We start from the raw sequence: 24,262 nt of genomic DNA on the forward strand, positions 1-24,262 counted from the left end.
ACACACAGGTCTCCCAGCGGGAGTCTCCGAGTCGTGGAACCACTGGTGTTTCTCTTTTCTTCATCCCAGTCACGGGCCTCCGGAGGGATTCTTGGGAGACAGTGAGGAGCGGGGCAGGAGGTCACCCGCCCCAGGACCGCTGCACTTACCAGCCCGACACTGCCCAGCTGGTCTGGCGGCCGCCACCAAGCCTGCGATGCGGGCGCGGCGCGCCCGGGACAGAAGGCCTGTCAGACCCCGCACTCGCACTGCACACGTGTGGCTGGATGAGCCTTCCCGCCTGTCATCGGCCCCACCCCTGGGAAAGGCCACGGTGCCACTTGAAAGGTGCTAGCTGCCCGAGGCCTTGACGCTTCTCACGGCTGCCCCCCTTTCCGTCGCCCTGGCCGGATCAGAGCCAACCGCGCTTCTCCACCTTCGCCCCCACCGCCGCCCGTCTGGGCCTCGAGTCTTCGAGGGCTAGCCCCCTTCCCCCACCTTCGGTTTTGTGTCCCCCCGTGTCTGTCCACTAATGGTCAGCCCCCCCGGGGCGCACGGGTGACTCCGAACCCCTGCCCCCACGCCACCCACCTGCCCCAAGAGCCACCAACCGGATCGAGGCCAGGGCCCCCCCGCTCTCCCCGCGCCTCAGTCCCACACCTCCTCCCTACAGGCCCGTCTGCGGTCCGCCCCACGCGGGCCGTGTGGTGGCAGGAGGCGGTGTGCTGCCCCGCCAGTCTCAGGAGGTGGGGCTTCGAGCCCTCAGACCGCGCTCCCCGAGCTCCCCGCGCGGCGCGGTGCCGCAGCCCCTCCCGCCCTCCCCCTCCCCCCCCCGCCCTCCGCCCTCCGCCCTCTCCCCCTCTCCCTCCCTCGCACGGCGCGCTCGCGGTCCGGGCGGTCGCCGCGCGTCTCCGACACGGAGCCCTGGCCCCCGCTCTCCCGTCCAGCACGTCAGGCGCCGGGGTCGGCTAGGCTTATGCAGCGCCGGGGTGCGGGGCGGGCCAAAGGCCACGTCAGCGGGACTTGGGGCTGAGCTGGTCCGTGGCCCGAACTGGACGGAACATGGGACACCGGGCGGGCGGGCACGCAGGTACAGCTGGCGTTTGGTAGGCTGGACTCCTGGGAACATGCGCGGCGGACACTCACTGTTGCACTGTACCAAGTCTCTGACGTGTGATTAAAAGTTTTTACTGAGCCCCTGAGCTCCGGCGCGCTCTTGCTCGGCCTGCCGGCCCGGGGAGGACGTGCGTGCGGAGCGCGCGGCTGCCGGGGCCGCCCCCCGCCCCCGAGCGGCTCGGTGACGGACACTCGCCGCTTCCAACCGGAGGGGCCCGGGGCCGAGGCTGGCCAATCGGGGGCCTCGGTGGGCGGGGCGGCCGAGCCCGGCAGATTCGGCGGTCTGGCTTCAACATGGCCGCAGCGCGCAGCGTCAACGCAGAGAGCGGCCGTGAGGAAAAGGGGCCTGAGGGGTCGTGTCCGGAATCAGGGCCCCCCGGCGCCACCATCCCGAGGGTGAAGCTCCTCGACACGCTGGTGGACACCTTCCTCCAGAAGCTGGTCGCCGCCGGGAGGTAAGGGGGACGAAGCTGTAGGCGCGCGAGAGGCCTAGCGGAGCGGGCGCGGCGGCGGCCTGGTCACGTGGCCTCGTGCCCGGGCGGGGGCGGGCCGGCAGTCACGTGGTCTCGCGCGCGCCGTCCGGGGGCGGGGCGGGGCGCTCGGCGCTCTTCTCCCCCGCGGCCCGGCCGCCAGGGCGCGGGACGGCGGTCGCTGAGGTGTGGGGTGTCGACGACCTGATGCGGAAGTGCGGGCGGGTCGCGGGCCGTCCGCGCGGGGGTCGCGCTGTGTCCCCCGCGGGCGGTGCTGTGGCCGTGCTCCCCGCGCGGCCCGCGCCTCAGGGCGGCACGGAGCTGCGGCCGGCCCTGCGCCGGTGGGCGCAGTCCGCGCGCGTACGAGCGCCCTCCTGCGCGCGTCCGCGGGTGGGGACGTGCGGGGGGCAGAGTAGGCGCGGCGCTCGCTGAGACGGCGGGCGGCTCGGGGAAGGGAGCCCCCCGAGCGCGTGACGCCGAGCGGAAGCTGGAGCAGTGAGGGGTGGGGGAGGGCCTGCAGGCGGCGGACGCAGCTTGCGCAAAGGCCCTGAGGTAGTCAGGTCTGCTGGGGCAGGGGAGGTGGCGGCCTTTTCGTGCAGGACCTAGTTTCCAGAGTGGTTAATTTGATAAAATAACTTGTAATTGTTTTTATGGACCCGTCGTAAGGCGCCACCAAGATCTGTCCAGGCGAGGTCCCTTCTTTGTTTTAGTGTCCCCCCACCCCCGCTCATTCTTGTCTTCCTCTCCCCTCTCCATAGGCCCAGTTTCTGTTGGCTCTGTGTCCTCTGATTATTCATGTGCGTCTACAGTGTCGCAGGCTCTGTTCTAGGGGCTGGAGATGAACCTGTGGTCAAGGGGCCAGGAAGGTCCCTGCTCTCCTGGAGAAGGCGCACTAGTGCCATAAAGAGAAATAAATCAGGGTAAAGAAATAGAGCAGCGGGATGGGGGCGTCTGGGTTAGCGTGAGTGCAAGAAGCGACATTGGAGTATGTTTGCTTCCTTGTTGAATATGTTGTTTTGTCTGGGTATGTTTTAAGTTTATATGGATGATGACTGAGCTACATACAACTTTTTTCACTCAACACCATTTTTTTTTTTTTTTTAAAGATCTAACCACGTACTGTAAGTGCATGTGGTTCAGGGCTTCTCAGGCTGCTTTTCATTCCATGATATGCATCCAGCGCTTACCCATCCCCGGTCACAGATCCCTGGTTGCCTCCGGACCCCTCCTCCACCGGTCATGCCCAGGTGTCTGTCCTTGTCCATGCTCTTGTGAGTGCTGGCATTTCTGGACGTAGATAACGGAGAGGGGCCCCTGGATTCTGGGGTTTACACCTACCTGTGGCTTGTCAGATTGCTTTCCAGAAAAGCTGTTCCAGTCTCCTCCATCCTCACCAGCACCGGGGTCCACCATTCTGACTCCCGCCGCTCTGGAGGTGTGGAGAGGGCTGGCCCACGGTGGTTTAACACCCCTGCTGCCTCACAGCTTGGGACATACCCTCATTAAGCTTGTCAGTCATATGGCTTCCTTTTCCAACAGCTGCCTACTCATTTCCTCCAGCTTTTATTTTTTTTCCCGACTCATCTTAAGATTTTATTTATTTGACAGAGAGAAAGAGCCCAAGCAGGGGGAGCAGCAGGCAGAGGCAGAGGGAGAAGCAGGCTCCCCGCTGAGCAGGGAGCCCAACTCAGGGCTCCATCCCGGGACCCTGGGATCATGAACTGAGCTGAAGGCAGACCTTAGCCGACTGAGCCACCCAGGTGCCCCTTCTGTAGAGTTTTAAAGTTCTTTAAAGAACTCATGCATTCTTTACTAGGTCACTACCTAGTCCTTCAGAGTTTCTGTTACTATTGTGAATATTCTCTATTTTTTTTTAACATTAGTTACTGATGAGTTAGAGAAACTACTGCTTTTTGTAAGATAGTTGTATCTCGCATTCTTGCTCCACTCTTATTAAAGTATAACATCCCTCAAAATGCCCAAATCATAAATGTTCAGCTTGATAGCATTTTCACGAACGAGCACACCCATGTAACCAGCACCCAGATCAAGAAACAACCCCAGGAAGTGCTCGTATGCCCCCTTCCCATCTTTACCTTCAGCTGAGAGGGTAACCACTTTCCTGACTTCAGTTAACCAGACATTAGTTTTGCCTGGGTTTCTGCCCCGCCCCCCACTTTATTAAATAGAATCCTATGGTTTGTAATCTTTTATTTCTGACTTCTTTTCCTTGACATTGCCTTTGTGAGATTCACCCACATTGTCATCAAGGATTTGTAGCAAACAGTGATGTAATCATCTTTGCCTTCTTCCTAAAGTTCTCCACAGTGTTAAATTTTTGGTACGTATTTTTGGAAAATTATGAAAGTCCCTGTGTGTTTCTAGTTTTCTGAGAGGTTTTTAAGAAGTCATAATTATTTTTTTAAGTGTGTTTATGTAAGTAATGTCTACATCCAACATGGGGCTCAAACTCATAACCCAGAGATCGAGTCACACGCTCTTCTGACTGAGCCAGCCAGGTGCCCCTGAGGGAGGAGTCATAAATAGATGTTGAACTTTATCAAATGTTTTCTTCTTTTAATGAGATGATCTTGAATTTTTCTTTAGTTCATTAATATTGGTGATCTCCGTTGGTAGATATGGAAGTTAAACCATCTTTGCATTCTGGGAATAAATGTACTTGGTGTATTTTTAAAATACACTGTTAGGGGGCACCTGGCTGGCTCAGTCAGGGGAGCGTGTGACTCTTGATCTTGGGGTTGTGGGTTTGAGCCTCACGGTGGGTGGAGATTACTTAAAAATAAAATCTTTAAAAAAATACACTGTTATAGTTAGATCTGTGTTCGTATGCTAATAAGTTAAATGGACCTATAATTTTTTTTTTTTTACTCTCCTTATTTGTTTATAGAATCAAAGATGTATTAGCCATGTATGAGGACTTGGACAGTACTCCCTCTTCTGAAACAGTTTATGTAAGATTGGGATTGTCTGTGTCTTAAAAGTTTGCAAGAGGGGCTCCTGGGTGGCTCAGTCGTTAAGCATCTGCCTTGGGCTCAGGTCATAATCCCAGGGTCCTGGGATTGAGCCCCGCATCAGGCTCCCTGCTCAGTGGGAAGTCTGCTTCTCCCTCTCCCACTCCCCCTGCTTGTGTTCCCTCTCTTGCTGTCTCTCTCTGTCAAATAAATAAATAAAATCTTTCATTAAAAAGAAAAAGTTTGCGGGGCACCTGGGTGGCTCAGTCGTTAAGCGTATGCCTTCGGCTCGGGTCATGATCCCAGGGTCCTGGGATCGAGTCCCACATAGGGCTCCCTGCTCCGCGGGAAGCCTGCTTCTCCCTCTCCCACTCCCCCTGCTTGTGTTCCCTCTCTCGCTGTCTCTGTCTGTCAAATAAATAAATAAAATCTTAAAAAAATGTATCTTTAAAAAAAAAAAGAAAAGAAAAAGTTTGCAAGAGCTCATTTAGGCCAAGAACTTTTTGGCGTGGTTGAGGACAGCGGGCGTTAAGAGCCCTGATGCTGCTGGGGCGCCTGGGTGGCTCAGTTGTTTAAGCGACTGCCTTCGGCTCAGGTCATGATCCTGGAGTCCCGGGATCGAGTCCCGCATCGGACTCCCTGCTCGGCGGGGAGTCTGCCTCTCCCTCTGACTCTCCCCCTCTCATGCTCTCTCTCTATCACTATCTCTCTCAATAAATAAATAAAAATCTTTTTTTTTTTTTAAAGATTTTATTTATTTATTTGACAGAGAGAGAAATAGCAAGAGCAGGAACACAAGCAGGGGGAATGGGAGAGGGAGAAGCAGGCTTCCTGCCGAGCAGGGAGCCCAATGTGGGACTCGATCCCAGGACCCTGGGATCATGACCTGAGCCGAAGGCAGACGCACAACGACTGAGCCACCCAGGCGCCCAATAAATAAAAATCTTAAAAAAAAAAAAAAAAAAGAGCCCTGATGCTGGATGTGTCCTCCAGAGGGCACTGCAGACGTCTGGCATGGAGCGGTTTCTTGTAACAGCTACAAGTCCGCTCAGATTTGATTTCTTCTTGTAACAGAATTGCTGTTTTACAGGCATCCCCCCCACCCAAATCTGTCTCCTTTGTCTGTTATATTCTAACTTTTCAAAATGATTTAAATTTTTATTTAAATTAAATTTTTATTATTTTCCCCTTTTCCATTATATGCTGTTTTTCTTTTTTGGACTTTGTGTAGGCAGAGTTCTCTCTATCTTACTTTTTACAGAATTGGCTTTTAAAAAAAACTTTTGAGGTTTATTATGAGTCTCTATATCTTTGAAATCTATCTTTATCTTTATTATTTATTTGTTTTTATTTCTTTAGATTTGTTTTATTAGTCTCTTCCCAAGTTCTTGGGTTGAATATTTAGCTCTTTTCTTTTTCAGCCTTTTTTTTTGTTTTCTGAAAAATGTGCTTAAAACTATAAATTTTCAGGGCGCCTGAGTGGCTTAGTTGGTTGAGCGGCGGCCTTCGGCTCAGATCATGATCCCAGGGTGCTGGGATCGAGCCCCGCGTCCGGCTCCCTGCTCAGCGGGAAACCTGCTTCTCCCTCTCCCACTCCCCCTGCTTGTGTTCCCTCTCTCGCTGTGTCTCTCTCTGTCAAATAAAATCTTAAAAAAAAAAAAAAAACCTGTAAATTTTCATATGACTACTTTTGCTGGTTTCTACAAATTCTGGTATTTCGTATTTTCATAGTCATTTAAGTTTTTAATTGAGATATAATTCTTATACCATGAAATTTACCCTCACAGTGCACAATTAGCACATTCACAGAGTTGTGCACCCATCACACTCTCTGGTTCTAGAACATTCTCATTGCCCCAGAAAGAAACCTCGTGTTTGTTAGCAGTCACTCCCCATTCCTCACCCCATCTCTCAGCAATCACCAGTCTATCTTCTGTCTGTGTGCATCTGCCAGTTCTGGACATTTCATCTATGCAGAGCATACCATACCTGGCCTAATGTGTCCGGATTCTCGCACTTCGCATAAGGAGTGATTTCAGGGTTCGTCCATGTCCCCTGTGTCAATACGTCACTCCTTTTTTTTTTCTTTTTTCTTTTTACTTATTTGAGAGAAAGAGAGCACATGAGAGGGGGGAGGGTCAGAGGGAGAAGCAGACTCCCCGCTGAGCAGGGAGCCCGATGCGGGACTCGATCCCGGGACTCCAGGATCATGACCTGAGCCGAAGGCAGTCGCTTCACCAACTGAGCCACCCAGGTGCCCTAACACGTCACTCCTTTTTATGACAATTGTATTCTGTTGTGTGGCTCTCCCTACCACATTTTTTTTTCTCCTGCATTGACTTGACACCCAGGTGGGGCAGTTTTCACCTTATTGTCTGTTATGAATAATGCTGCAAAGAGCATCACTGAACAAGTGTCCGGCTCTCCTGGGGAGACACCCACGAGTGGAATTGTTGGCTCATGTAATAACTCTGGGTTTCACTTTTGGGGGAATTGCCAAACTGTTTCCCAAAGCAGCTGTGCTATTTTACATAATTCCACCAGCTTGAGGTGTGGCAAGGGTTTCGAGTTCTCCACATCCTCACCCACACTCCTTACTGTCTGTCTTTTTGATGATAGCCTGTAGCCGGGCATAAAGTGATACCTCACAGTGCCTTGGATTTGTATTTTCCTAAGGACTACCGAGGCTGAGCACATTTCATGTGCTTATTGACCATTTTTGTATCTTCTTTGGAGAAATGTTGATTCAAATATTTTGCCCATTATTTATTTATATATAATTTTTTTCATTTTATTTTTGTCTTTATTTTTTTTAAAGATTTTATTTGAGAGAGAGAGCACTAGAGAGAGAGCAAGCACGAAGGGGGGCAGAGGGAGACGGAGAAGCAGACTCTCCGCTGAACAGGGAGCCCAATGCAGAGCTCGATCCCAGGAAACTAGGATCATGACCTGAGCCGAAGAAAGCCAACTGGGCCACCCAGGCGCCCCTTTATTTAGTTTTAAATAATCTCTACACCCAGCATGGGGCTTGAACGCACAACCCTGAGATCAAGTTGCATGCTCCACTGAGTGAGCCGGCTAGGTGCCCCATATTTTGCCCATTTTTTAAGTGGGCTTTTTACTGTTAACTTGTAAGAGTTCTTATTTTGAGAAGTCCAATTTAGATCACTTATTAATGTGTATTTATTTAAAGAAAAAGTTGCGGAGAATTTTTTCTTTGGTTGCGGGTGGTTTTAGTGTCATATGTGAGAAACCACTGTCTGATTCAAGGTCACGGAGACTTACACCTGTGTTTTCTTCTAATGAGTTGTATGGTTTTTGATCTTACATTTGATCCATTTTGAGTTAGTTTCTGTGTATGGTATGAGAAAGGGGTCCAACTCCATTCTTTCACATGTGGACATAGTCATTTAAACTTATGGACTTTGTAACTTTCCTTACGATTTCTTCTTTAACCCAGTGATTATTTAGTAGTATGTTATTTGGTTTCCAGACATGTAATTTTTTTAAAGTTATCCTTTTGGGGCGCCTGGGTGGCTCAGTTGGTTAAGCGACTGCCTTCGGCTCAGGTCATGATCCTGGAGTCCCGGGATCGAGTCCCGCATCGGGCTCCCTGCTCGGCAGGGAGTCTGCTTCTCCCTCTGACCCTCCTCCCTCTCATGCTCTCTGTCTCTCTCTCTGTCTCAAATAAATAAATAAATAAAAAATCTTTAAAAAAAAAAATAAAGTTATCCTTTTGTTGTGATTTCTAATTTTATCGCATTATGGTTAGATCACATGGTCTGTATGACACTGATTTTGGGGGGAACTTTTGACACTTTGAAATCATATGGCCAGTATGTGGGCAGTTTTTGTGAATGTTCCATGTGTGCTTGAAAAGATTGTGTGGGGGCGCCTGGGTGGCTCAGACGTTAAGCGTCTGCCTTCGGCTCGGGTCATGATCCCAGGGTCCTGGGATCGAGCCCCGCATCGGACTCCCTGCTCGCCAGGAAGCCTGCTTCTCCCTCTCCCACTCCCCCTGCTTATGTTCCCTCTCTCGCTGTCTCTGTCAAATAAATAAATAAAAATCTTAAAAAAAAAAAAGATTGTGTGGTTTCTGTTTCCTGGGTGTAAAATTCTATATTTATTATCAGTTTCAACTGTTCAGTTTTATTAAAATCTTTTAGGGGCGCCTGGGTGGCTCAGTCGTTAAGTGTCTGCTTTCGGCTCAGGTCATGGTCCCAGGGTGTTGGGATCGAGCCCCGCATCGGGCTCCCTGCTCTGCGGGAAGCCTGCTTCTCCCCCTGCTTGTGTTCCCTCTCTCGCTGTGTTTCTCTCTGTCAAATAAATAAAAATCTTTAAAAAATAAATAAAATAAATAAAATATTTTATATGCTCATTAAAAAAATCTTGATTGAGCCATCCATTTCTTTTTAAAATCGCCAGTCACAATTTCTGTTTTGTTTATTTATTTTTAGTAATCTCTGCTCCCAACATGGGGCTGGAACTCACGACCCTGAGGTCAAGAGTCACACAGTCTACCAGCCAGGTGCCCCTGATGTTTCTTAAAGTCATGGCTGATCCTTTTTTTTTTTTTTCATGTTTGAGATATCTCCACCGATTTAAAAATCTCTATTTATTTCTAATGCTCTGAATACAATGACTTTAAAGGTACTCTGCAGAGGAATAGATTGTTGGCAGGACTGTCTACGGTCTTTCTAGAGGCTCTAGACTGATTTTTTTTGAGACTCCAACTCATATCATGTCAATGTCTTTTTTTTAAATTTTATTTATTTATTTGAGAGATAGTGAGACAGAGCATGAGAGGGGAAAGGGTCAGAGGGAGAAGCAGACTTCTCACTGAGCAGGGAGCCCGATGCGGGACTTGATCCCTGGACACCGGGATCATGACCCGAGCCAAAGGCAAATGCTTAACTAACTGAGCCACCCAGGCACCCCTTGTGTGTCAGTGTCTTTAAAAAGCATCCAGTAGGGGCGCCTGGGTAGCTCAGTTGGTTAAACATCTGCTCTGGTCATGGTCTCAGGGTCCTGGGATCAAGCCCCGCATCGGGCCCCCTGCTCAGCCAGGAGTTTGCTGCTCCCTCTCCCTCTGCACCTCCCCCTGGTCTCTCTCTCTCAAATGAATGAATCGTCTTTAAAAAAAAGTGAAAAAAGTGCCGAACCTTGACTGAGGTAGTAGTTACACAGGGTTACACATGTGATGTCCACACCAAGTGAGGTATGTGTGATAGCTGGTGAAATCCGAATGAGCTCTGTGGATTGTACGCATTGGCTTCCGGGTTTTGTTTTGTTTTTATAATATTGTTTGTTTTGTTTTTAAGATTTTATTTATTTATTTGACAGAGAGAGAGACAGTGAGAGAAGGAACATAAGCAGGGGGAGTGGGAGAGGGAGAAGCAGGCTTCCTGCGGAGTGGGGAGCCCGATGCGGGGCTCGATCCCAGGACCCCGGGATCATGACCTGAGCCGAAGACAGATGCTTAACGACTGAGCCACCCAGGCGCCCCAATGGCTTCCGGGTTTTGATATCATACTATAGTTGTGCAAGCTGTTAACATTGTGGAGGGTACTTGTCTTTGCAACTTCATACAAATCTATAATTATTTCATTTTTTATTTTATTTATTTATTGATAGAATGATAGAGAGCATGAGAGGGAGGAGGGTCAGAGGGAGAAGCAGACTCCCTGCTGAGCAGGGAGCCCGATGTGGGACTCGATCCAGGGACTCCAGGATCATGACCTGAACCGAAGGCAGTCGCTTACCCGATTGAGCCACCCAGGCGCCCCTATAATTATTTCAAAATAAAGAGTTCAAAAAGGTTTATCTACAAAAGATATTGATCATAGGACAAAGTTCGGTGGGAAATAGTTGAAAATCACCTAAAATGTCCAACATTTGAAGAATGGTGGTTATACAAGTATAATAACTTGGACTAATAAAATACTCTGCTGGTATTTAAAATAACATTTTGGGGGCACCTAGGTGGTTCAGTCGGTTAAGTGGCTGCCTTTGGCTCAGGTCATGATCCCGGGGTCCTGGGATTGAGCCCCATGTTGGGCTCCCTGCTCAGCGGGGAGCCTGCTTCTCCCTCTTCCTCTGCCCCTCCCCCCCTTGTGCTTTCTCTTTCTCTCTCTCTTAAATAAATAAAATCTTAAAAAAAATAAAATTCTGTTTTGAATAATGTCTAATCATGGGGAAAAGATCACATAATGGTAAATTTTAAAATCAGGTTATGGAGGGAAGCATGCAGATCCCACATGAATATGACTTTTCTCTAATTGTATTAAAATTGCAGTTGGCTAGGGTTGCCTAGCGGCCCAGTGTGTGGAGCATGCAGCTCCTGGTCTCGGGGTTGTAGGTTCAAACGCCTGTCTATTGAGTGTAGACATTCCTTAAATAAAATCTTAAAAAAATTAAATTGCAGTTGACTGATTGACATGTTTCATTTTATAGTCATTTATTTATTTATTTTTAAAGATTTTATTTATTTATTTGACAGAGAGATAGGGAGAGCAGGAACACAGGCAGGGGGAGTGGGAGAGGGAGAAGCAGGCTCCCCGCCGAGCAGGGAGCCTGATGCGGGGCTCGATCCCAGGACCCTGGGATCATGACCTGAGCCAAAGGCTCAGGCTTAACGACTGAGCCATCCAGGCGCCCCACATTTTATAGTCATTTAAAAATGACAATTATTAGTTTAGTCTGGGCTTTTTTTTTTTAATCATTCCATTTTTTAAAAGTCTGAAGCGTTCTGTCTGACCTTAAAAAGCTTGTCAGCCCAGAGTCCCGTGCCTAACTGCCTGAGGCGGTGCAGACGGAGGCGACTGGGGGTAGAACGCAGGGGAGAGGAGGGATGGGGACTCCAGGACTCCCATCTTGTGGTGGTTGGGTGGAGGTGGTGCCATCCATCAGGAGCTGGGGGGAGAAACAGGTCTGGGGTTAAAAAACTGTTTGTACAGGTTCGGGCTTCTCTGCACTTTTGCTTCCTCCTCCCAGCGCCTGGCCAAGCCCAGGTCAGTTTTTGCCCGCACCCTCTGCCGCTTCCCCAGCCCATGGAGCAGCTCAGTGGAGCCTCTCCTCCTACCCCCGCCCCTCCTGCCCCCACCAGTCCTCTCCCCTTCTCCACAGCAGCTATTGGAAATGTCCATCATGCCCTTCAGCCTTTCCCCTGCACCCCGCCCCCATGCCCGGCCATGAGAATGATCCCCAACACCTGATCCATAGAGAAAACTGAGGTCACCAGGAGGAGTTCCTGCGTCTGTGGATCTGGCTGAGAGCCGCCCAGTCCCACATCCCCCTCAGTGTCACACTCTCGGTGTCACTCCCCTTACATCCAAGGCTGTGGCTGCAGGTCTCTCTTCCAGGCGCTAGTCCCCCATCTCCGGGTTTGTCTCCTGGAAGCAGTTTTGCCGTCATTCCCTTGAAACGTTCCTTTCAAGGTCATTAATAACTCTTTGTTGCTAAATAGTGTGGATTTTTTTTTCATATTTCGTCTGCTTGCTCTCGTCATATTTGACGCTGTTTAGCCACTCCTCTGCCCTTGACACTGTCCCTTGGCGTCCCACCAGTCTCTGCCCTTCTACCTTCTTGGGCTCCTCTTTGTCTCCTCGGCCTTGAATATGTGAGCTCTGGCCCTTCCTCACGTCCCTCTGCGCGTGAACGATCACATCCCATTGGATGGCTTGCCGCTTCTGACAGCCTTTGAGTGTCTGTGCACCGCTCCTTGCACTGGCCTCCAAGGTCCCGCGCTCTCCGGCCCCTGCCTGTGACTCGACACCTCGGGGAGACCTCCTCCTCTTCTGGCAGGTCGAGAGCTTTCCTGCCTCGGGGCATTTGCAGTTGAGGTCTGCTCCGCCAGGAATGGTTTTCCTCCATCTCTTGGTGCCCCTCTTTAAAGCCACCCTCCTCCCCTGGTTACTCTCTTTATCACGACACCTTAGTTTATTCCCCCGTAGCTCTCTGACAGTGCACAGTTCCCTTGTCCATGTCCCCCACGTAGGCCACGAAGACAGGGTCGGGTCTGTTTGATTCAGCGCTCTGCACTCACAGCTTATCGCGGCACCTGGCGCCCAGGAGACGCACAGTAGATAGTTGGGGAGTCCGTGAGGATTCCCAGGCTGCATCTCTCTGCCGAGCATCGGGCTCCAGCCGTCTACTACTGGACTGTCCTCGGTGTCTCAGGAACCGTTAAGCTCAGCATGGTGGAGACGGGCCTGCTGCTCCCTCCGTGGTCTCTGGCTTGGTAGAAGATACCACTGTGTGCCCGTTCTCTAAGCCAGAGGTTTGGGAGTGCTCACCGATCCCTTGCTCCAGCCAGCCACCGAGCGCCGTTGAAGCAGTTTGCTCTCAGCCTGTTCCTTCCCTCCTGTGTGCCAGGGCTCGGGCTCAGGCCCCCCATCTCACTCCGTTGCTGCCGCTGCCTCCAGCCTGGCCCTCCAGCCTTAGTCCTGCCCCCTCCCCTACTGCTCACTTTGAAGCATGTCCTTCTCCTGCTTCAAAGGGTTAATTGGCTCAGGATGGTTTCCAGAATCAGCTCGGCACTCGAGGCCATTCACTCCTTGGCCCCTCCCTCTCTCTCCAGCCGTGGTCAGGGCCATGGGTGTACAACACGTGCACACACATGACGTGGACACGCACACGTGCCCATGAGCTCCTCTGCAGCAATCTGCTCTTTCCACTGGCCACTTCTCCCTGCTAGGACCTCCTTCCCTCCATGTGCTTCGGCAGGAACTTGTGGCTGGTTTCACATAGAAAGGGTCAGGTATGAAAATACCCACTTTGAAGATGTATGCAAATACTTGACCTTCTCCCAAGCCCGGGAGTTAAAAGTCCTCAATCTCCAAACCAAGTCCTTATACCAGGACAGCAGTCTCTATGTACTACAAGCTAGTTTGTTCACATGTCCGCGATCCAGAGGGATGTTGTAAACCCCAGACTGATTTTCCCTACAACTCAGCCTACTTCTCATGTACCTCTTAGCTTGACCAGGAGGCAATCGTATGACGCACCCCGGAACTGCTGGCTGGGCTATCAGATCAGACGGACCTTTGCCCCACCACTGTCTCCAGGTCTTCCGTTTCTTGGGTCGGCTGAGGCAGAGACCCCCCACCTGTCCTCTCTCGGGGGTCAGAACATAGAAGCGGGCTCTGTGGGGGCTTACTGTTTGTGACCCGGACCTTGTCTTCTGAAAAGGAAGGATTCTGTTCTGTCCTCACAGCCTCCTGGACCTTCTGAGAGACCGCCATCCTCTTGTTTAGCTAAAGCAAGCAGACGAGGCTGTCCCCCTTTGGGGCTTCGTCACAAATCGGGGCCGCCAAGAGAGGCAGCTGGCTGGAGGCGGCAGTGGGCCCTGGAAGACCAGGTCGTCCCTTTCAGTGGCAAGGGGGCCACACCACCCCTGGCTATGCCCCGAGGGTTGTCCGTCTGGGCCCGAGGGAGGAGGGGGTCCGAAGGTGTCCGCCGGTCGGGTCTGGCTGTGGTGGCCGACCAGGGTCTGTGGGACCAGACTTCAGGCTCCGTGCGGCCCCCGGAAGGGCGCAGAGCGCTCTGTGCGCCAGCTGGCTGCCTGCGGTCTTCCGAGGAGATGGCTTCTCGCGGGGCAGCGTGGTTCGCTAGAGAGAGTGTTGACACGAGACGCAGCCCCCGCCATATCTCACCCTCGTTGAGTGTGCCGGTGACCATGCTGCTGCTGGTGGCGGGTCTCTGCCACGCGGCGGGGCTCCGACTGTGGCTTCTTGGCGCCTCCAGGCCGCCCGCCGCCCTGCTTCACCCCTTCCGTGGCTGCGCCTGGCCTGGCCGCCCCGCCAGCCTGTGGGCCGGGGGCACCTGAGCCCGAGCCAGGGGGCTCCCCTGGGTCCCAGCCGTGCGACCTCGGGCAAGCTTCCCTCTCCTTGCCTCCGCTCCCTCATCTGAGAAATGGAGGTGGTGGTAGTCAAACCTGCCTGAGCGTCTTGTGAGGGAGCGCGGGGAATGGCGCTGCGGTCGGTTTCCTCATGCGTCCGCCGCAGGTCCCCCACCGCCTGGGCCTTCTGTCCTCTGGCCAACTCCTGCTTCCCGCTTGGGTCTCAGACTTTGCTTCCTCCGGGGCGTCTTCCCTGAGTTCCCTGCGAGGCCCCCTCTGCTATCCTGTCCTCGTTTTCCTGGGATTGATCCATCTTCCCTTCGTCACAGTATCCCCTTGAGGGCAGGGATCCTACGTGGGCATCTGTGGGTTTGTATGCTGAGCGAGGCCTGGCGCGCCGTCGATGCTCGGTGTTTGTCAGGTGAATCCACGAATACAGTAGTCCCCCGTGTCCCCAGAGTGGCCGTCCATGGGGTCAGTCGTGGTCACCCGCGGCCTGGAAGCAGATGACCCTCCTTCTGACGTCCGGCCAGACGGTCAGGAGTAGCCCAACAGTCTGTCACATGCTGACGGCAGTCACCTCCCTCATCTCGCCACGTGGGCATCTCATCATTGGGCAGCATCACAAGAAGAAGGAAGGTGAATACGGTCCAGTAGGATATTGAGAGAGAGACCTCCCAGTGACCCAGACCCCGCCTCCGCAGGGAGGCATGCATCGGATCCCTGAGGCTCCAGGCGTGACAAGTGTGTGTGAGTACTGTGTGTCATAGGAAGCCCCCCCCCACCATCTGGTGACTGAATGCCTGGCCACAAGGAGTAGGTGGTTCTTCCTCCATCCAGACCTTACTGCTCGGGTCCCCGAGCCAACTGAGCACCACCCACGGGCCCGGGATGCTGCTACTCATCTTCATCACGGTCCGTGCAGCCCCTGTCACCTGGGAACACGCTGCCACTTCCTGGATGGCTTCTGATGAGTGATTCCAGACCTCAGCGTCCCAGCTCTCTTCAGGAAACCCCAATAAATCCCTCTCCGCCCCACCAAAGAAAAACGTATTGAGAGAGAGACCACATTCACACAACTTTTATTGCAGTATGCTGTTATAAGTATATTTTATAGAACAATTACTTTTATAGTGTTATTTATCTCCTATAGTACCTAGTTTATAAATTAAACTTTATCATAGGTATGTATGTTTGTTCAGGAAAAAGCATAGTATATATAGGGTTTGGGTTTATCCACAGTTTCAAGCATCTGTTGGGGGTCTTGGAATGTATCCCCGTGGATAAGGGAGACTACTGTACAATTACCTTGATGGAATTTTTTTTTATCTTTGTGTTAATATTTATCAAATCAGAAGTCTTTTTCAGAAAAAGTATCCCAATTTCAGATTCTCATTGTTAGGTTTCTGGTAGTTTCCAAAGGGAATCCAAGCAATAAAGGGTTAGGTTAGTCCCTGCAGGGGGCCTATTTATTCATTTGAGAGAGAGACAGGGTGCACATGAGCAGGGGGAGAGGGAGAGGGAGAAGCAGACTCCCCGCCGAGCAGGGAGCCTGATGGGGGGGGGGGGGCGGGGAACGACACAGGACGCAGAGATCATGACCCAAGGTGAAGGCAGACGCTCAACCGACTGAGCCACCGAGGCGCCCCTAATGAAGATTAATTTTTAAAAGGTAACTTCTTGCCACAGTTGTAAATCACAGACTTGTGCTGTCATCAAGGAGCATTTCTCACTTTGGCTTCCCTTTTCTTTCTCAGGCCGGGGGCTGCCCCCCAGGCCTGGGCCTGAGGAAGGGCAGCGGGAAGGAGCTGACTGAGGAGCACCTGCTAGCGCAGCGGGGCAGCCTTCCCGGGGGGTGGACGGTGGGGAGCGTGCAGACCTGCTGTGTCAGGCACCGCAGCCTCTGTCCCAGGCACTGTGCGCCCCGTCCCGGGGCTGGGACCGAGGCGCCCTCTGGTGGACAGTCGGCGAAGGGACGCTCGGCGGGGCCGCCATCCGCCGGGTTGCACACCAGGCCCCCAGAGCCCGGGTGAGCCCGCGGAGCCACCTGCAAACCCCCACGTTGACAGACCTCGAGCGCTTGATTCTGGGCTTCAGTATATTTCTTTAAGATTCTGTTTATTTATTTGTCAGAGAGAGCACGAGAGCGAGAGCGCGTGCGCACAGGCAGGGGAACAGCCGGCAGAGAGAGAAGCAGGCTCCCAGCTGAGCACGGAGCCCAGTCCGGGCAGTCGCTTGACCGACTGAGCCACTCAGGCATCCCTGAGCTTCAGTATTTTGAAGTTAATTTTTTTTTAAGTTAAACTTCTGTGATAATGGGGCGCCTGGGTGCTCCGTCGGTGAAGCGTCTGCCTTCGGCTCAGGTCATGATCCCAGGGTTCTGGGATCGAGCCCCACATAGGGCTCCCTGCTCGGTGGGGAGCCTGCTTCTCCCTCTCCCTCTGCCCCTGCCCCTGCTCGTGCTCTCTCCCTCTTTCTCAAATAAATAAATAAAATCTTTAAAGAAATAAAAAATAAAATAATAAACTTGTGTGATAACTCAGTTTGCAGTGAGTTTTTAGTGCAGTTAATGAAATATTGTGTAGGAAGGATTGAAGAGCAGGCCACTCTAGATCTCGGGGTGGTGAGTTCAAGTCCCACATGAGGCATAGAGGTTACTTTAAAAAATTAACTTAAAAAAAAGAGTGTAAGAGAAAAACTAGATTAAAATCAGTTAATATAGTTGTTTGTGTTTTGAAATTCAGTAAACACATTTCAAACAGTGACTTTGATGATAAATGTAGCCCTCTTTGGGGGGGCACGACTCAGAGTCTCTCTGTCGTGGGGTCAGTGGATTCTTCCTGCCGCTGGGCTGGCTTCTGTGCGGGCATCTGCCACCAGGATGCTTTTACAAAGCACTTGCCTTCTGCAAGGAGACTTCTCAACTCTGGGAAGCTAACTTTTTTTTTTTTAAAGATTTTATTTGGGGCGCCTGGGTGGCTCAGTCGTTAAGCGTCTGCCTTCGGCCCGGGTCACGGTCCTGGGATCGAGCCCCACATCGGCTCCCTGCTCCGCGGGAAGCCTGCTTCTCCCTCTCCCACTCCCCCTGCTTGTGTTCCCTCTCTCGCTGTGTCTTTTTCTGTCAAATAAATAAAATCTTAAAAAAAATAAGTGCCTTTCCATTAAAAAAAAAAGATTTTATTTATTTATTTCACAGAGAGAGAGAGCGAGAGCAGGAACACAAGCAGGGGGAGTGAGAGAGGGAGAAGCAGGCTTCCTACGGAGCAGAGAGCCCAATGCGGGGCTCGATCCCAGGATCCCGGGATCGTGACCCAGGCCGAAGGCAGACGCTCAACGACTGAGCCACCCAGGCGCCCCATCCTGGAAGCCAGCTTACTGTTTGGCACCTCTGAGGGGGGCAGTGAGGACTGTTTTCCTGAAATTAGGGATACTAATTGTAGCTAACGTGGTGCTTGTCAGTGCGCTGGGCACCGTGCTAAGTACTTTACTTATGTGACCTCACAGTAATTCTGTGAGCGCGGACACACTATCCCCACTTGACAGAGCAGAACCTGAGGCAGGGAAAGGTAAAGAAGTTGTCACAGATCACTCATCTGATGAGAGGTAGAGGTAGGATTTGAACCCAGACAGAAAGGCCAAGATTCCGCAGACCCAGTGCACGTAGCCAGCACGCAGCTGGGTGGCCCCTTGCGTACCCTTGGAAGGCCAAGGCCAGGGCACCGTTCCAACAGAGGGCCAAGGGAGACTTGCAGAGAGGCCACCAGGGCTGCTCATGAGGGAGGGCTCCCCCACCCCATCAGCGCACGCCTGCTGGCCTGGAGTCCAGGGTAGCTGGGGGTGGGGCTGGTCTGCAGCTGCATCGAACAGTTCTGGGCACCCTGGAGATCCCAGTGATCCCAGTGACATTGCAGGGGGCGGAACGGCCCGGCATGTTTTCTAAAATGCATCACTTTTCCTGCTTTTCCCTTAGAGCATTTTTCTAGGAGATTCACAAGGGCATTTAAACCATTCCCAAGCCTGCCCTGGCTCTCGAGAAGGGAATTCCTGGCGGTGGGGATGGGGGGGTTGGAGGAAGGTGGACAAAGGCCCGGGCATCAGCTAGAGGATGAGGAAGCCCTGGGCGTGCAGTGTCCACCATGATGACCGCAGCTCACGCCGCCCTGGGAAGAGCGTCTGTTGCAATTCCCATCACGAGGAAAAACTTTTCTTCCCTGTTTTTTGTATCTCTGTGAGCTGGTGATGGGTGTTGACTACACCTCCTGTGCTCATCATTTCACTGTATATGTGAGTCAAAGCATCATGCCGTGTGCCTTATACAAGGAGGCATGGCAGTTACATCGCCGTAAACCTGGAAACAAAGCAAGGATCCCTGTCCTCTGTCTCGCTGACACCAGCCTCCAGTCCGGCTGCCTTCCCTCCGGGCCCATGCAGCAGGCATTCACCATTCGGGGATCTGCGTGGACGGGCTTCACTTTCACTGAGTCCTCAGAGCCCATCGGGGCCGTGGGAAGAGCTCTGCGCAGCGCGGCTGGCCCCCGGCCCCCGCCCCGGGCCCTCGCCGCTGCCGGCCTCCTGAGCGCAGCACAGAGGCCCACTCAGACCCTCTGCCGTCGAGCGGGCCAGGTGGAGGAACAGGATCGCCGGTGTCCAAGCCAAGCCCGTCTCAAGCCACAATTACCCAGTTTCAGTTCCAGCCCCGCTTGGGCAGGCGTCCTGCGTCTCCGCATTCCTCGTGTAGCCACAGACTGTGTGGCGAGGGGGGCTGGCGGCACACAAGACGCCTGGGGCCCCACCGAGGCTGAAGGGTGCCCGCCGTCCATCCCTTGCCCTGGCCACGAGTGCCAAGGTTTAGCCCCCAAGGGGTGTCGGCGTCCAGTGTGGACAGGCACACAGGGAGAGACCGTCCCCTCCCGTGGAGCCACTGGCAGAGGCTTGCAACCAGCCCTCCAGAAATAAATCCCTGGCTTACTGCGTTTGCCAGTTGCCAAGGTGTAAACGCTCAATCCGGAGTCCTGGAGAGATGGCAGCAGGGCGCCTTACAGTGTTTCCACACGGAGGATGTCAGCCGCCTCCAGAGCCTCAAGAATGTGCTGCATTAGGAAGTCGTGTGTCTTGAATAGTTAGTACCATTTCTTTTAACATTTACTGCCAGATTATATAACTTAGTGTTCAGTGTGGCCGTATTGAACAGCAGGCTCACAGATTTCCTGAAAACGTAGCAGGTGTCCCTTGCAAGCCCCTGGGCACTCTCAAATGTCACCTGCTCCACAGATACTGTGTAGGGCAGGACCTGGGCGGGGAGGCCGAGAGCCATGAGAAGGGGGGACCAGCAGTGATCCTCCCGGGTGGGGTGGGGGCTAGGCGCCGTCTTCCAGGGACCCAGTCCCCTGTGTGTCCCAGGACCCAATCCTCTGTGTGTCCCAGGGACCCAATCCCCTGTGTGTCCCACAGCCCCGCAGCCAAGCACAGGTGTGGGCAGTTATGTGCTTGGGGTCTCCCTCGCTCAGACACTTCCTGCAGGTCACTGAACACCCCCAACCCCAGCTTAAAGACGATTCCAAGACCCTGTTCCTTCAGAGCGCCCTCCACAAGTGGCCGTCCCCACGGTCTCCTGTGTTTCTGTGTCTGTTGGCACCTCTCTGCCCAAAGCTCCCAGAGGGCCGTGCGGCTCCCTCCCCGCAGAACATCCAGTACCTGGTTGGCGGCCAGCACCGAACCCTGGCAGAAGGTGACGGGCCCGAGGGAGAAGGTAGAGACACAAGAAAGCAGGGAGTAGGGAGAGAAAAGGCAGGAGACTTCTAAGAGAGCAAGCCACTGGGAGCGTCCTGGGTACCCTCTGATCTTTCCAGCTACGAGAATGGATCAGGGATCCAGCTCTCAACTGCCAGTGACAGAGACCTGATTTTAAAAGACGTGGACAGGGGCACCTGGGTGGCTCAGTCGGTCAAGCGGCTGCCTTCGGGTCAGGTCATGATCTCAGGGTCCTGGGATCGAGCCCCACGTGGGGCTCCCTGCTCCGCAGGAAGCCTGCTTCTCCCTCAGCCTGACACTCCCCCTGCTTGTGCGCTCTCTTTCACTCTCTCTCCCTCTCAAATAAATAAAATCTATTAAAAATTTTCTTTAGAAATGGTGTGAACAAGAAGAGGAATCCATTACCCCCCTAACTAGCAGCCCCGAGGTGGGTGGCTCTAGCTTGGTGTCTTCGGCGGCTTGATGATGTCCTCAGACACCCCAGTTCCTCTCTTCCATTCAGCCTCCTTAGGGAATGAACTCTGCCCTCAAGCCAGGGCCCCCACAATGGCTGGGAGCTGGAGACCTAGCCTCCAGCACGTGTCTTCCCATCCTACAAAAGGGGCATCCTTCCCGTGTGGCTCCTTTGAGGAGGAAGGATGCCTCTGCCTGAGGCCACATGTCCTGTCCTAGTCCAGCCCGGCAAGGGGACTGGAACAACCCGAGTTTCTCAAGGACCGCGGCCCACACCAGCAGCAGCCTCCCCTGGGAGCTAGTTGGACACTGCGGGGGCGGCCGGCGCCGAGTCCTAGCAAGCCCTCCCGGTGATTTGATGCACCATGGTGGACAGGCGTGACCCACCGTGTAAGGGGAGACCCCTGAGCTCAGCTGGGCTCTGCTGAGAGGCAGTGAGGACCCTGGGGACAGGTGAGGCCGAGCGGAGCTGCAGGCCTTTACCCAGGGCCCCACGGCTGGGGGCGCGGGGAGATGGGGGTGGCCGGGCCGGGGCTGTGGCTGGCTGTGCACGTGACCCTCCACCTGGCCGTCTCTCCTTCCCGCCAGCTTCCAGAGATTCACGGACTGTTATGAGCGCCTCTACCAGGTGCAGCCTGGGATGACACAGCGAGTCTATGACAAGTTCGTCACCCAGCTGCAGACATCTGTCCGGGTGAGTGGCAGGGAGCGCAGCAGGGGGCGCTGGCTCGGGCCCTCTGGGTCCTCAGCGCTTAGAGCTGCCCGCGTGGCTGCCATCCGTTCCCTGGCGTGTCCCCGCTCTCGTGGTCCGGTGCCGTGCCCCGTGCTGTCTGCCCCACGGGCTCCTGGCCTCCCCGCGTCCCCAGCGCCTGGTGCAGGGCCAGGTGCAGAGGAGACACTTAACTGTGCGATTCCGCGGAGCTGCGTGCTGCAGGGAGTACCGGACCGGGACTGTGTTCGTGTCTTCCAGGAACGGTGATCTCTTCAGAGGGCTCCACTCCGCGCGCTCGTGCTCCGGGGCGGCGGGAAGCACCGGGGCGTGTCTGGCACCAGCAGCTGGGCCTGGGGCTGCAGCATCCCAAGGTGCCGGGCACAGGCTCTGCTCAGATGTTTCCCATTTGCTACTTCCTGTTCTTAGTTATTAAAGTCGCATGGAGAGAAGTTGGAATGTTGGTACAAAGACACCGAAATTGGCCCAGATCTTACTGAGTCCTGCCCACGGTTTGGCGTATTTTCACGGTGGGCTTGTCTGGTGTCATTGGAGCTCTTTCCTGCTTGCTCTTCAGGAGGAAATCTCTGAGATCAAAGCGGAGGGGAACCTGGAAGCGGTCTTGAACTGCTTGGACAAGATCGTACAAGAAGGCAAAGACCGCACGGAGCCGGCCTGGTGAGAAGTGGCTTCGCGCGTGGGCCTCGGGGCGCAGCAAGCCCGTCCTCCCCTCTGGGGAAGGAGAGCCTCGTAGCCGGCGCGTGCTGTCGGGGGCTTGGGGCCGACTGGGGGGGGGCCGTCCTTGCAGGGGGCTCATTTCAGGACCCATCTGCCCGTCGGCAGGAGGTGGAAGGGTGGATTTGCAGTCTCTGTCAGGCCGGCCCGGCATCTGGTTTTTATTCACTTGTCCATTTAACAATATTTAGGGACACCCTGTACGCCCCAAACGGTTTTACATGCCTGGGATTCAGCGGTGAACAAGACCGCCAGAGCTGCTGCCCTGGGGCTGACATCCCCGCGGGCAGCCTCGCGGCCTGGGGCGTCCCACGCCGAGCTCCTGCCTCCCCCCACTCTCCCTGCCTGAACTGTCTGAGGCCAGAGCCAGGAAACACCTTTCTCGTGCTTTCCAGTTTCTTTGTTTTGTGACTTTAACACGTAAGAGAAATGAGTTTTAGAGCTGGAAACAAATTTTTTAAAGGACCTCTGGTGGCTTCCACCCCACTGCCCACTGGAACCAACCCATCCCCTCGCTCTGGGCTTTCAGGACCCCCATCCTCTTGCCTCCAGACCCGCCCGCCTCATCTTCCCACGTTAGCCAGCACTTGCTGGGGCCCCTCCGGGTCCCCCAGTCTCCGGCTCACTGAGGAGCGGGTGCGCGGGGTCCCACGGACAGAGGCAGTAGCTGGAAGGTCGCCTCCCGTCCTGGAGCGCTAGACATGGGGGGCGCAGACGTGGGCGGGGAGAGCGGGCAGAGGGAGCCCCTGGGCGCCGAGCTGAGCGCCAGCCGGTGAGTGCCAGTGGAAGCCCGCCCCGCTAGAGGCCGCAGGTGGGAGGCCACGGCAGCCTCACCCACACACGTCCTCCCCACCCCGTCCCCTGGCCCCGGTGGGATCGCAGGCGCCCCAGCGGGATCCCGGAAGAAGACGTGCGCAGCGCCCTGATGCCCTACTTCCTGCAGCAGCGGGACGCCCTGCAGCGCCGTGTGCACAGACAGGAGGCCGAGAACAGGCAGCTGGCCCAGGCCGTCCTGGCCGGGCGGGGGCGGGTGCAGGAGCTGCAGCGTCAGGGCGAGGCGAGGCAGCAGGCCTGGCAGGTGAGCGTCCCGGGCCTGGTCCCCAGCCCAGGGGACCGGCTCCTCCTGTCAGTCAGGGCTAGCGCTCCGTGGCCGTGGGGTTCTCCACGTGACCGATCCCCAGGAGCTTTAAAACGTGCACATTAGGGGGCGCCCGGGGCGGGGGCAGCCGGTTGAGTGTCCCATTCGGTCTCGGCCCAGGTGGTGATCTCAGGGTCATGAGATCGAGCCCCACGTCGGCCCTGCACTCGGCGGGGAGTCTGCTTGAGATTCCCCTTTCACTCTCTCTCTGCTCGCCCTCTCTCCCTTCCTCTCTCTCAAAAAGTGGCTCCAGTCCAGGGTTGTGGGCAGGGCTCGAGTGGCTGCACCACGTTGGGCTCGCTCCGCCATCCAGATGGCCAGCTTGTGTTTACTTATAACCACTTGGTGGTTCCCTTCCTGGGACAGGCCTTCCTGTTCCTCACAGCAGTGGGCCCCCAAATCCCTGGCTCCCGGGTCCCCAAGCCTTGGAGAGCCGGCCGCAGGAGCAGGCCCAGTGGCTCTCTTCCTTCTTGTCCTCGCCCCCTCCCTGGCTCTGGGGCACTGGGCAGCAGGCACCCACTCCTTCTGTGTCGTCCTGGGGGAAAGAGGCCTGGAGTCAAGCCGAGTGGAAGGAAAGGTTTGGATTTTCTCGTGTCCTGTTTGTCCCCTCCTCCTGCTTCCAGGCCCTGCACAGAGAACAGAAGGAGCTGGTGGGTGTGCTGGGGGAGCCCGAGTGAGGAGGTGGCGGCCGGACCGGGGCAGTCGAGCTCGAGGGCCTGGGCGAGCTGCCTCTGACAACCACTGAAATCATGCCCAGTCCCTGAGCGGGGATGGAATGAGCTGCAGGATGAGGCCTGACCGTCCCTCCTGCTTTGAGGCTCCCTTGGGGTCACACACACAGCCCCTCACCCCTTTCAGACCCTTCCCTGTTTTCTTCTAACTTGAGGACTGTTGGCCAGCTCCCGTGCTGGGAATCAGGCACCGGGCTCTCTGTCCTCCAGGTCAGGGCCAGCCGGCCGCCCCACCCGTTCCTGAGCGCCCCCGGACCTGGCTCGGGGAGTCTGTGTTCGGTCTGCCCCAATTGCCCCCTTGCCAGTCAGCCCGAGGGACCGTGCCATGTTCTCCCCACATCCATAAATAAACTTCCTCCACTTCCTCCAC

The 24,262-nt window shown here is 54.5% G+C and overlaps 1 protein-coding gene across 2 annotated transcripts; it reads left to right on the forward strand.

Annotated features, from left to right (window-relative positions):
- The first annotated feature begins 823 nt into the window (after nucleotides 1-823).
- On the forward strand, nucleotides 824-24,257 carry LOC118013907 (polyamine-modulated factor 1-like). 2 transcript variants are annotated; one of them, XM_035009818.1, is made up of 5 exons: nucleotides 824-1,550; nucleotides 21,168-21,273; nucleotides 21,866-21,966; nucleotides 22,967-23,101; nucleotides 23,785-24,242. In XM_035009818.1, exons 1-5 carry the CDS (start codon nucleotides 1,390-1,392, stop codon nucleotides 23,894-23,896), a joined length of 615 nt encoding a protein of 204 aa, XP_034865709.1. In that variant the 5' UTR covers nucleotides 824-1,389; the 3' UTR covers nucleotides 23,897-24,242. The 2 variants fall into 2 exon arrangements, with proteins under 2 accessions (XP_034865709.1, XP_034865707.1); XM_035009816.1 differs by having other exon boundaries at nucleotides 830-1,550; nucleotides 22,906-23,101; nucleotides 23,785-24,257.
- The last annotated feature ends 5 nt before the right edge of the window (nucleotides 24,258-24,262 follow it).

This window comes from Mirounga leonina, unplaced genomic scaffold (genome assembly GCF_011800145.1).
Source record: "Mirounga leonina isolate KUSES-001 unplaced genomic scaffold, KU_Mleo_1.0 Mir_154, whole genome shotgun sequence".
In the NCBI taxonomy this organism is placed as follows: Eukaryota; Metazoa; Chordata; class Mammalia; order Carnivora; family Phocidae; genus Mirounga; species Mirounga leonina.

What these genes read in the sequence shown, in the direction of transcription:
- LOC118013907 (XM_035009816.1), top strand. Translation starts at nt 1,390, where the DNA reads ATGGCCGCAGCGCGCAGCGTCAACGCAGAGAGCGGCCGTGAGGAAAAG. An exon ending in AGCTGCAGACATCTGTCCGG is followed by an intron (nt 21,274 to 21,865) that starts GTGAGTGGCAGG and finishes CTTGCTCTTCAG; the next exon opens with GAGGAAATCTCTGAGATCAA. An exon ending in GACCGCACGGAGCCGGCCTG is followed by an intron (nt 21,967 to 22,905) that starts GTGAGAAGTGGC and finishes GTGGGATCGCAG; the next exon opens with GCGCCCCAGCGGGATCCCGG.